General features: G+C 39.3%; 1 protein-coding gene across 1 annotated transcript; it reads left to right on the forward strand.

Annotated features, from left to right (window-relative positions):
- Positions 1-137: 137 nt before the first annotated feature.
- STPG4 (sperm-tail PG-rich repeat containing 4) lies at positions 138-10,887 on the forward strand. Its single transcript, XM_026059496.1, is given in 6 exon segments — positions 138-219; positions 7,411-7,475; positions 8,108-8,368; positions 9,124-9,188; positions 9,883-9,937; positions 10,853-10,887. Coding segments are annotated over 6 exon segments (555 nt in total). The 3' UTR covers positions 10,880-10,887.
- The last annotated feature ends 1,525 nt before the right edge of the window (positions 10,888-12,412 follow it).

Here is a 12,412-nt window from a genome sequence, read left to right on the forward strand (position 1 = left end):
TGATTTTTTTGGGGGGGGTCAATATTGAAGTCTTCTAGCCCTATTTTACATAGTACTTTAACTGCAGAATGGGGGTAATACTTTTTGGTGCTTCCTGTTAATAGAATAATATATCTCTTGAGGCATACATTAGTAAAATGGTGGCAGCTAATGGCATTGACCTCATATTTGAATACTTTGGAGGCACATCTGAAGATGTTTTCAATACTGTGAAACAGTGTAGGTATTACAGTCCTTAAGTCATTCTAGGCAAACTTCTAGATGCGTAGGAATGCTCTAAAATTGCAAATTCAGCTCCTGACAGCTTGCTAAAATACTAACCCTGATCTAGTTCTGTTAAACATGGTGAAGCTTCTTACGCTCCCTACTACAACAGCAAGAACAAACTTGTGTAGTATAGGCATACCTCAGATACTGCAGGTTCAGTTCCAGACCACCACAATAAAGCAGGTATAACAAAGTGAGTCACACTAATTTTTTGGTATCCCAGTGCATATAAAAGTTGTTTATACTGTAGTCTAAGTGTGCAATAGCATTGTCTAAAAATGTACATACCTTAATTAAAATTTATTGCTTAAATGATAACAATCATCTGAGCCTTCAGCCAGTCATAATCTTTTTGCTGATGGAAGGTCTTGCCTTGATGTTGATGGCTGCTGACTGATCAGGGTGGTGGTTGCTGAAGGTTGGGGGGGCTGTGGCAATTTCTTAAAATAAGACAGCAATGAAGTTTGCCCCATTGATTGACTCTTCCTTTCAGGAAAGATTTCTCTGTAGCATGCAATGCTGTTTGAAAGCATTTTTACCCACAAGAAAACTTCTTTCAAAATTGGAGTCAGTCCTCTCAAACCCTGCCGCTGCTTTGTCAACTCAGTGTATGTAATATTCTAAATTCTTTGTTGTCATTTCAACAATGTTCATAGCATCTTCACCAGGAGTAGATTCCATCTTAAGAAACCACTTTCTTTGCTCTTCCCTAAGAAGCAACTCCTCATCGGTTTTATCAGGAGATTGCAGCAATTCAGTCCCATCTTCAGGCTCCACTCCCCATTCTAGTTCTCTTGCTACTTCCACCACATCTGCAGTTACTTCCTCCACTGAAGTCTTGAAGCCCTCAAAGTCCTCCATGAGGGCTGGAATCAACTTCTTCCAGACTCCTGTGAATGTTGATATTTTGACCTCCTCCCATGAATCACAAATGTTCTTAATGGCATCTAGAATGGCAAATCCTTTCCAGAAGGTTTTCTATTTACTTTGCCCGGATCCATCAGAGGAATYGCTATCTATGGCAGCTCTAGCCTTACAAAATGTATTTCTTAAATAGTAAGACTTGAAAGTCAAAATGACTCCTTGATCCATGGGCTGCAGAATGGATGTTGTGTTAGCAGGCACGAAAACAACATGAATCTCATACATCTCCATCAGAGCTCTTGGGTGACCAGGTGCCTTGTCAATGAGCAGTAATGTTTTGAAAGGAATCTTTTTTCTGAGCAGTAGGTCTCAACAGTGGGCTTAAAATATTCAGTAAACCATGTTGTAAACAGATGTGTTGTCATCCAGGCTTTGTTGTTCCATTTATAGAGCACAGGCAGAGTAGATTGAGCACAATTCTTAAGGGCCCTAGGATTTTCAGATTGGTAAATGAGCATTGACTTCAGCTTAAAGTCACCAGCTGCATTAGCCCCAAACAAGAGAGTCAGCCTGTCCTTTGAAGCTTTGAAGCCAGGCRTTGACTTCTCCTCTCTAGCTATGAAAGTCCTAGGTGGCATCTTCTTCCAWCAGAAGGCTGTTTTGTCTACCTTGAAAATCTGTTGTTTAGCATAGTCACCTTCATCAGTTCTCCTAGCTAGATCTTCTGGATAACTTGCTGCAGCTTYTGCATCAGCACTTGCTGCTTCACCTTGCCCTTTGATGTTATGGAGACGGCTTCTTTCCTGAAACCTCATGAACCAACCTCTGCTAGCTTCACACTTTTCTTCTGCAGCTTCCTCCCCTCTCTCAGCCTTCCCAGAACTGAAGAGAGTTAGGGCCTTGCTCTGGATGAGGCTTTGGCTTAGGGGAATGTTGTGGCTGGTCTGATCTTCTATCCAGACCGCTAAAACTTTCTCCATATCAGCAGTAAGGCCGTTTTGCTTTCTTATCATGTGTGTGTTCACTGGAGTAGCACTTTGAATTTCCTTYAAGATCTTTTGCTTTGCCTTCACAACTTACCTGCTTGGCGCAAGAGGCCCAGCTTTCAGCCTGTCTTGGCTTTTGGCATGCCTTCCTCCCTAAGCTGAATCACTTCTAGCTTTTGATTTCACGTGAGACATGCAACTCTTCCTTTCACTTGAACACTTAGAGGCCATTGTAAGGTTATTAATTGGCCTAAATTCAATACTGTTGTGTCTCAGGGAATAGGGAGGCCYGAGGAGAGGGAGAGAGACAGGGGAACGGCCAGTTGGTGGAACAGTCAGAACACACGCAATGTTTATTAATTAAGTTTGCTGTCTTATATGGGTGGGTTCATGGCACCCCAAAACAATTACAACAGTAACATCTAAGATCATTGATCACAGATCACCATAACAGATATAATGAAAAAATTTAAAATAGTGTGAGAATTACAAAAATATGACACAGAGACATGAAGTGAGCACCTGCTGTTGGAAAAATGGCACTGATAGACTTGCTCAATGCAGAGTTGCCACAAACCTTCAGTTTGTAAAAAAAAAAAATGCCATATCTGCGAAGCGCAATAAAGTGAAGCGCAATAAAACGAGGTGTGCCTGTACAACATTGTGGTAAAACCCCCAGCGGTGTTTAAGCTTGTTTTCTGAATTGGAGGGTGAGGCTGTGTGAGATGTTGTGGCTAAGGACTGTCCTTAAGTGATGGTGTGATGTGTGCTAAGTCACAATGCCCCTACTAGTGTAATAGAAGGATGACTGTGGTAGGGTGCTTATATATGGTTGTCCTTTCCAGCAAAAGCAGCTAAGCAGCTGCTGCTTCAGCCTGACAAGTCTTAACAAGGATCCTGTAACTTGCTCTAAGTAGTGATAGGAATCATCAAACAGGACTATAGATAGTAAAGAAGCAATGAGAGGAGATGCTGGGACACTATGGACCTCAAGCCAAGTTTCAGCTTGAGGTCTATTTCAGCAGCAGAGTCTGTGAGCTTTCTTGAAAAGGTACTTTCCTAATCAGTTGTGGTTATGTGGAATTTCCTGTGGGAAATATTTTACTGTATGAGGAATAGTAGTTCATGAGCTTGTGGTAGCCTGTTGAGATGTAGCTAGTAAACTAGGGACAGCCAATGGGTCAGGGAAGAAGCAAGTTGAAGGCTAAGAGCATACCAATGAGGTAAGGGTAAGGCAAACCATTTGAGGGAGACCATAGCTTGGGAAGTAGCAGAGCATAATACAGGAGCACAGCTGCTTGGACCCGTGTGAAGTAATGCTGACTGGGTGTTTAGTCTCAGAGTTGTTGATCTCTAAGGATTTGGCTCTGCAGGGGTAACGTAGATAAATCTGTGCTACATCACAGTGGTCCCTTTCAGGAGTTGCTAGTTAATAAGTTGGATGTAAGGAGTAGCAAAGTGACTGCCCTGATATGTGTAATACTTTTATGATATAGCTGTACTGTGTCTCTCAGGTAATCCTGTCCAATTAAGAGACAAGCTATAGTGAACTGTTACTAAAACAGTATCTGTTGTATAACTAAGAGTTTCCTTGGCTCAGAATTAGTCATCGTTGCCAGGCATTGACAGTATAAGATGGAAAAAATGACTAGGGATACTGTCAAATTTCTCCTTTAAATACTGCATTTTTTTTTCTCTCATCAGAGTCTTCATGTCTTAATAGATACTTAAGGAAGCTTAATTCTAATTCCAAGTTAGTCTGTGAAATTATTTTAGTAATACAGAAACTTTTAATTAAGTGTTCAGTTTACCAAAGAACTTCTGTAAAGTGAATCTTTAAAAGTAAGCATACTCTTTTTCAAATGAGAAAAGTAGATATTTGACATGACAAGTGAGGTACAAATACACTGGGATGTGCAGTCTAAGTAAGAAATTGTCAGCCRAAAGGGATAGTGGTTGAAATAATGCAAGTGCTGCATAATAAATCTGTGCTTCTTAACAGAACACTGAAAAGGAGAGAAAATCAACTTTGGGGCAGAGAGAGAGATGGTGGAGAGTTTACCTCAAAGTATGTAAATTTTTAGCTCATATGTATCTCTTCAGCTATCTTTTTCTACTTTTACCTATCATTTTATCATGAATACAGACTTGTGACTGGAATGAGAACAACCATCGCACAACTACTTCATTTCCTGATTTTGAAAAAAGTTCTTAATCATTATTCACAACAATAGTCACACTTTGTCAGGTTATTTACCCTGTATTTTTGAAGAACTGAGTCTCAAATAGGTATGTCTACACTAAAATAAATGCATTTTTAAGGACTTGTAATAAACTTGCGAACTAAGATTCACAAGGAGATATCGAGGAACCCTGAATTTCCAGTTTCCGTTAAGTGCAATTTTAATGGCAGACAGTATCACCTTCAGGTGATATAAATTGCTGTTTTTATTTTGAAATCGAGGCTTCCTTTCTGGCTGTTCCTTTAAAAAAAAACAGAAAAAAACCCTCCTATTGCTTTCTGAATATGAATTATGCAGAACAGAACACTTATATTGGTGCCTTGAACTGGAGAGAGCCCTGAGATAACACTTAAGGAAATTGCACAAAGATCTAGTCCAAAGGGAATACCTTAAGATCAGATTTTTGAAAGACCTAAAAGATTTGGTAAAAACAGCTGTAACACTAATAGCCTAAAGAAGAGACAATTTCTACGTTATTAATAAGCACTAGCCATAGTTTGAATAGGCTAATCAAGAATGGGTCTCCAGTTTAGTGGTAGCAGATAGTTCCTGCTATAAAATAATACAAACAGACACAGGATATCATGCAGTATCATGTAATGACAGCACATGGTGGTTTGGCTTTTCTTAGGAGGAGCTGAGCTGGAAATAAGAATGAAAGAAAAGGGGACAGGGAAAAGGGAGGATGAATGAATATAAAATAAAGCTCGGAGAAGAATCTGGGAGGAAAAGAAAATGATGCAAACATCTAATAACCATTACAAGTCAAAATCCAACACCATTCTCTGAATATTACTGAGACTTCCATCTTTAATGGAAGTCTTACTCGCTGAGTCCCTGGCTGGTTCCTGAAGGTTGCCTGCTGTGGAAGTCCTAATGGTCTCAAACTGAAAGGATGCTRGTTAAGCTTGTTATTACATTTCTAGTACCCCCTGCATTTGGGATAGAATCTGCTCTTTATATCGATTGCTCCAATTGTGCAATCCTCATGTTGCAGCTAAGAGCTGGAGACTTGGAGTAGGCAAGTACTTACTCAGAAATTACATTAACTTTTCTATCAGTAACTGCTACTTTTGTCAGTAGTAACAGACGTCTTGATCAGTAAACAATCCCAGCATGACCTACAGCCTCATTCCCTTTAGTCATTAAGTTGGCCATCTTCTTATGGTGCTGGTTGGTTACTTGCATGATAGACAACCTCATGGTCATCATTCAGCCAAGTGTTCCTCTTCCCTGTCTGAGAAGCTCCRAGTGCAGATCACCAATTTGCCGTGTCTTTACAACAATACATGCCTGGTCCCATAGTACCATCTTAAAAGTCATATGCTGCTTTTCAGCAATCAGAAAAATGCAACTAACCAGCCTTCAAGGGAAGGCATTTCTGCTAGCTTTCTCCTTGGGTAGGACTCTATAAGAAAAGGCTGTTTCTGGAATGAGACCTTTATTTTCCTACTATATAATAAAAAAATAAGCCTTCTTCACACTCAGCTACAGTAAACTGAAATAAATAAGGCAAAAAGAATTGTTAAGATCTTCTTTTCCCCTGTGTGAAGCATTAGATCATTAGCAAACCCAGGAAGGCTGCAGGGTTTTTTTTGTTTTTCTCCTATTTCTAAGTTATTTAAACCTCTAACTACTACAAGTAAGTTCATTTCTCTTAAAAAAGAAAAAAAAGGCACTGTTAGTTTTTCTAGCATTAATCAAACTTGAAGCCTTTGAAAGATTCCTTTGGAAAAATTCCTTTGAAGCTTTCTGTATTCATAGTGGAAAGGCTTCTGTTACCAATAATCATTCACATAGAATAGGGAAATTATAATTTAGGCACTCATTCAAAGTCTAACCTGAAGTGCTAAATTCAGTGAAGTATTCCCATTGATTCAAAAGTCCTCAAATATGCTTAAAAATAAAGCTTCTTAATGGGTTAGGGTGTATGAAAATTTCCAATAATATTTGGGATTGATTCACAAAGCATTCCTACGTCATAAGAATTTTTTGAAGTTTCTTTTTTTAATGTGGTAGAACTGAGATGAACTGCATAACTGATTTGCCTCTTCAAGTCTGGGAATTCTAGGCATTTTCCTGGAATTAATGTTGATATATATGCATTATATTTTAAAAAGCTACCCAAAATTAAAGGTGTCTTCTGGTGACTTTTGCCATGAGGAAGCTATCCCTGCCAGCCAGATTTACAGGCCAGTTTGCAAGTTCATCTGAAAGCAGTGGCAAACAAACACCTTAAGTGAGTCTCCCTGTTCTTTTAATCATTCATTATTCCAGCAGCAGGAAACATTTTCTTAATTTTTGAAATGGAATGTAATGCCAAGGCAAAGTTATGCCTTTGTGCTAGTTCTTCCATCCCCTTTGAACACTCATGCTATAGCAGCATAACTTCAGCATAATTGCACTGATGCTGTGAGGGGTTTCTGCAGACAATGGCTTCCCCTAAAACCTTTAAAAACCCTTTTGTGGTTCTTGACTGGGCTTTGGAAGAGACGCTGCAGAAATGTGGCATTGTATTATAAACTCTGAAGATGGGAACAGGCAGGACTTGATGTACTGCTATCTCCTTTTCCCTCTGGTAGCTTCCTCCCCTCACCTTTCCCTTGAACTTGCCTGTGTCGTCCCCCTCTCTACRGAAGGTTTAGGTAAGGAGAAACATACCCATGTACTCTGAAGAAATCTCGATGTGATCTAGGGTGGAGGTCCACCACAGAATGGCCCAAATTACCATGCTGTAGACTTAACATTTATGTGACATAAATTACACTTAAGGATGGGGGTTTTTTTGACAAGGTTTTGATAAATTCTATTTGGCTACTGAAGAGAGGTATAAAATGATTATTAAATGTCCTTGTTGAAAAGTAATCTTTGCTACAAAAGCAGGGAAATTAGGGTATATTGTCTGAGGGGAAGGTTTCATATCTGTGGTTCTTACTCGTCATACAGATCAGGCTGTCTCCTATATTAGCAGTTAAATTTTTTTTTTTTTTTTTTACTTGTTGGCTAACAAAACACCTTGGAAGTGTCTATCCAAAGCCCCCATGCTGCAGCTGACTCAGAGAACAGCGCCTCCTTGCAATCTGTGTCTGTGGAGTGTAGGCAAGCAGCTGCTGAGGTAATTTGCTGAGTAGTCTTAAGCAAACTGGTAGTTTTCAGAGAACATCTGGCACAATTACATTTTATATCAGAAGCAGGGGGAAAATGCATCCAATATTCAACTCTCTTGTTTATTTTCTTCAGCCCTTACCCAGCCTTCTCTTCTGTACCTAATCAAAGTAGGAAGTTTTCRCTGAAAATCCCAATAGTTTCATTCACTATTAACAAAGTAGGATGAAAGGAGTCGTTCAGATAGTGTCCTCCGCTTTAATTGCACTTTGTTTCCGCAAAGCGGAGAGGCAGACCTTCTCTGGCCAGTGACACTGAACGGCAACATTTCATTGTTGACCTGATACAGCTCTGGGGAAGAGGCTCAGGTCTTTCCAGGTAAGAGGCTTCTCTTAGCTTGTAAACATGTCACACCATAGCTCTGGACTGATTAGCTATTTCAGTAACTTTCATTAGAAGACACACCCCTCCATTTTCAAAAATTCGCCAGTGAAACAATTAGGATCCAATATCAGTATGTGTTTTCATCAGTCTTTGAGTAATGTTTTAATTAAAACACAAAATTTAAATGAGAGTTTACATTTACAATGTCTTTGGAGAATAAGCTGCACAAAAATCTCCCCTACTTTTTGTCCTAACCAGCCAACACCAATACAAGGTACTTATGCAGTACGAGATTTTCTTCGAGAAGCCCAGCTCAACCCAATGAAGCCCACATACAGTTTTAAAGGAGAAGGCAGAAGGTGAATACCCATCTACGAACGAACAGCTGATAACTCACTACCAAGTGTTTCTGCATACACTCCTCCTACTTTTATAGATTTGGCAGGGAAAAAGCTAGCAACATATTCATTTAAAAACTTACCAAGAAGATGTCCCAGCACCTTATGTTTTAAAGACAAGGTAAATATTTATGTATATGATATATACACAAATAGATGTATATGTTTATATGTTTCAGAGTGTAAGTGGGTGAGGGCTGTAGGGATCACTATTCAGTAGACAATACAGGGCCTGTATTGTCTACTACACCTGAGTTTTAAAATGTGTTCCTTACAACATTTTGCTTCTATGTTTTAACTTTTTTTTTTATATAAAATTATTTTTTATTCACCCCAGGTAGAGCTTTGGGTGGCATAGTCAAAGGCCCATTTGTTGTCTACTTGCCCTATTTCACCAGGCCTTACCACCAGCCTCCCCTTTGTGCGTACAGGCAATCCCAAAACACTCATGCATGTGCAACTTCTGCACTTCCTTCTGTGTAAAGCATAGCTGCTGCTGCTGCTTCATTCACCTTGTTTTGTTCTTATTTTTCTTCTTCTCAGTGACCCTTAGAAGACTGTTACCTACTTTCTGTCTAAGTTCTTTTTSCCCAGCTTGGTCCTATAAAGGATGCTTATGGTAAATAAATATAAACATTATTCCACTGTTCAGAAAAGTTTTGTAAAATTATTCAGTTAGTGTTAACACATTTTAGGGAAGTGTTAGAATCTCAGCTTTATTGGGAACTGTGCTTAAGCAAGATCAGAACTTTGAAAGATATCTGTGCAAAATGATGGGCCTTCTTTGTGAGTCTGAACTTGGGGAAGAAATCAGTAGCTTAAAGTCAGACTTCCATGTCCTATCATTTTCTTTTCTATACTGACTTTTTCTTCCAGGATATCAACACTGCACCAGGACAGTATGACATCAGCTCTCCTCCAGTTTCCACATTTGCTTCCAAGTAAGTAAATCAGATTCAAATTACATGACAGGAAAACTGATTTGTGTACTTCTACATTAGAGCRCACCTGTGACTCTCATTTGTACACTTCAACCAAAGCCCACTGAAGTCCCCCATTAACTTCAGTGGTATCTGGATTAAGCCCTAAGCCAGTATCTTGATCATCTCTGGGATAGGTCCTGATTCAGCATATTTTTAAGCACATGCTTAAGTCCATACTCATTCAATAAAACAATTAAGTGTGTGATTAACTCAAGTAAGAGGTTGAAGCCTGTGCTGAAAGTCAAGCATGAGCTTTGCTGAACTGGGACTCAAATAGTAGTTTCCATTTGAGGCTGTCTCCAATCAACACCATGAAAAAATAGGGCTTCTGCTTCTGCAGAGCACATAGCTCAGGTAGATATCACAGTGATCACARCTTTCAGACCGGAGCTGGCTAAAATCCATTTTGAAGGTAAAAAACCTCAGGCTTGTCTGTGTACATGAGTGGGCAGTTTGCAGTAAATTCTGTTGTATTGCCTGACAGCATCCAGAATGAAAAACAAAGTCATTTTGTTATATATATAGTATATATATACATATGCATATAACTTTGTATAGTTATATAAAAATGGTAGAAACCATTGCAAGAACTGAGAGTGACAGTGACAGTGGTTACTCAAATGACCATACTTGCTTCTTTTTTAAAACCTAGGCAGTTTATGTTTCATTCTGCTGTCCAGAAGTTCTCAAATAATTACTTCACTCCAGTAAGTACTATGCAAATTAATATTCCTACTAATAAAATATGCACAGATATCTGAAATGCAAAAATAATACCTTACATTTAAGTCACGTACATAAATTGCCATGTGTCAGCTGAGGTGTAGGAACTTTGTATGTATGGTGTGAGCACAGGCAAAGTAATTCACATCAGCTTAGCCCCCACATCAGCTCAACGAGTCAATCTAGCTGTGGTGGCTGAAGAAGCTACCTGCCCCAGGTACTGATTCTAATCCTATCCCAGAGGTTGCCCCTTCCTGCAGCAAGGCTAGCAGAACAGAATCTGTGCCCACACTGCAGCTGCTTCATTGCCAAAGCTAGTTCCTTAATTTCAACTGCAGGAGAAGCTGAGTTTAAATTAAGCTGATGGACTTAGAAGCTGTTCAAGCACTGATGATGTTCCCTTCTTTTGACTTCAGTGTGAGTGACAACCACAAATATGGCATTAGTAACTGTTTAAAATATTACAGAAAAATGTAATAAGCTTATCTGTTAATGCCATAACAATCAATAGTAACTTCATCTCAGCTGATGCATGATATCCTGTTACCCTCATGACAGTTTGTTCATATGCCTGCAGCATATACAATTTGTATTCTGTAGTACACTAGGGCATTGATCCTTTAAGCAAAGCTTGTGAAGAACTGTGTTGTGTGATTGTTTTTGTAGTGTTAATGAGACTGCTCATGGAAGAAGAGTGACACATGGGCTTATGTTTACAGGATTTTGGCCAAAATCTCTCAGGAAAGCTATTAAAGCTCCTCAGCTTTCTTGTTGTGACTATTCAATCTTGAAGGCCCTTTGTGGTGTGCATACTGAAAAGCAATGTATGTTGTTGCTATTGTTAAACATCCTATAAAAAATAGACAAGATAAACAATGTTTTTTTTCTTCCCTTGTAAGGTTTTAAAAGAACTGAGCAGCATCTAAGCATCTACCAGATTTAGGAGGAGGTATATTTTGGAGATATGGTTAAGATGAATTGAGATCAAAGATGACTCAAAGTATGAATATTTCTTCAGCTTAAGACAGGAGTGAGTAGACTAGATGCATGTCATATCCATGTGGCAGGAAAATGATTGGCTAAAATTCCTTTCTTGCTTAAATTGCAATTCCATAAAACTTAAAATGCCTTCAGCCTTTGCAGTATTGAGGCTGATCATCAGTAATAGCACTCTATCACATGACTTCTCTGGCTTCTGTAATACAATTCCTGTTTTAGTGCAAGAGATCAGAATCAAGGCCACTGCAGCTCCATTTTAGCATTTCACTCAAAATATTCAGTATGCTGTTTATTAAATTGCCAGCTAGACCTATGGTAACAATGACAACCTGTGTAACTCTGAGCTAGCTATATTTCACACCTGTGCCTCACTTAATAACCCTCCAGTTACAGAACTTCCTGTAAAAAAAGCCAGTTGGATGAATTTTCACTGAAGAATACCCAAGTTATTCTACCACTAGAGTATTACCTCAGGGGCAACTACTTTGGACAAAGTCACTGAGCTTAAACAGTCGGTATCTAAGTTGACCTGACTGAATTGCTGAATTGGAAAAGGAAGCATTAATGCAGTCCCTTCCTCCAGCAGAACTAAATAATGGCCCGCACTGAGCAGCTGGAAAACAGTAAAGTCTCCAGTCAGTGCCAGTCTTTACAAAATGATCATCTGTCATGGCCTGAGTTAGGTACCTAAGGGAATGTCTACATGATCTTTTGCAGGAAGGCGTAGACTTTCTCTGCTCTCATCCCAAGCAGGTGCAAGCTCCAGGCTGACCAGAAGCTGACTAGCCATATTAGGGTGGCAATGAGCCTGAGTTAATATACTCAGACTCCCAGGAGGATTACTAGTTCAGGCTTGGCACTCCACTGTTGAGGACTACACTCAGAGTGGCTCATGTTCAGGAGGCAAAGCTCAGCAGAACCAGTTTGCAAAATAGACAGGGTCTGTGGAAGAGACAGCCAAAATATTGCCTGGCCTAAGCATTTCACTTCCCCCACCCCAGCATGTTTTAGATTGTATATCCAATTCTTAGCTGTTTAGCTCCCCTCTTTCACTGCACAGGGAACATAAGCACCTAACTCTGCATTGTAAATGACAGCACTTCATTTTACTTTTAGGTATGTCATTATTAAGTGTTACAATATCCAAGCCCCTTTTTGGACCTGGCACTAAGCATTTATGTGGTATTTTAGATCTTGCTCAAGGACCAGAACTTGATTTTTTTTTAAATCACATTTTATTAGGAAACATTTGCTTAGGCCTCTATTAATCTCTCTGCAGCTGACACTCAAACCCGTCTGCACAGCAGTTCATTTCAACTCCACTAAACCTGGCACTTTAATTATGGGATGCCATTTCTTGATTTTCTGTTATGAAGTGAACATAGAGTCATCACTGGCTTCTATTTTTGCATGAAAATGATTCACAGTGTGGAATGTACTGTACTACAAAAGGAATGGAA

The sequence above is a fragment of the Apteryx rowi genome, unplaced genomic scaffold (genome assembly GCF_003343035.1).
Source record: "Apteryx rowi isolate R43461 unplaced genomic scaffold, aptRow1 scaffold_158, whole genome shotgun sequence".
NCBI lineage: Eukaryota > Metazoa > Chordata > Aves > Apterygiformes > Apterygidae > Apteryx > Apteryx rowi.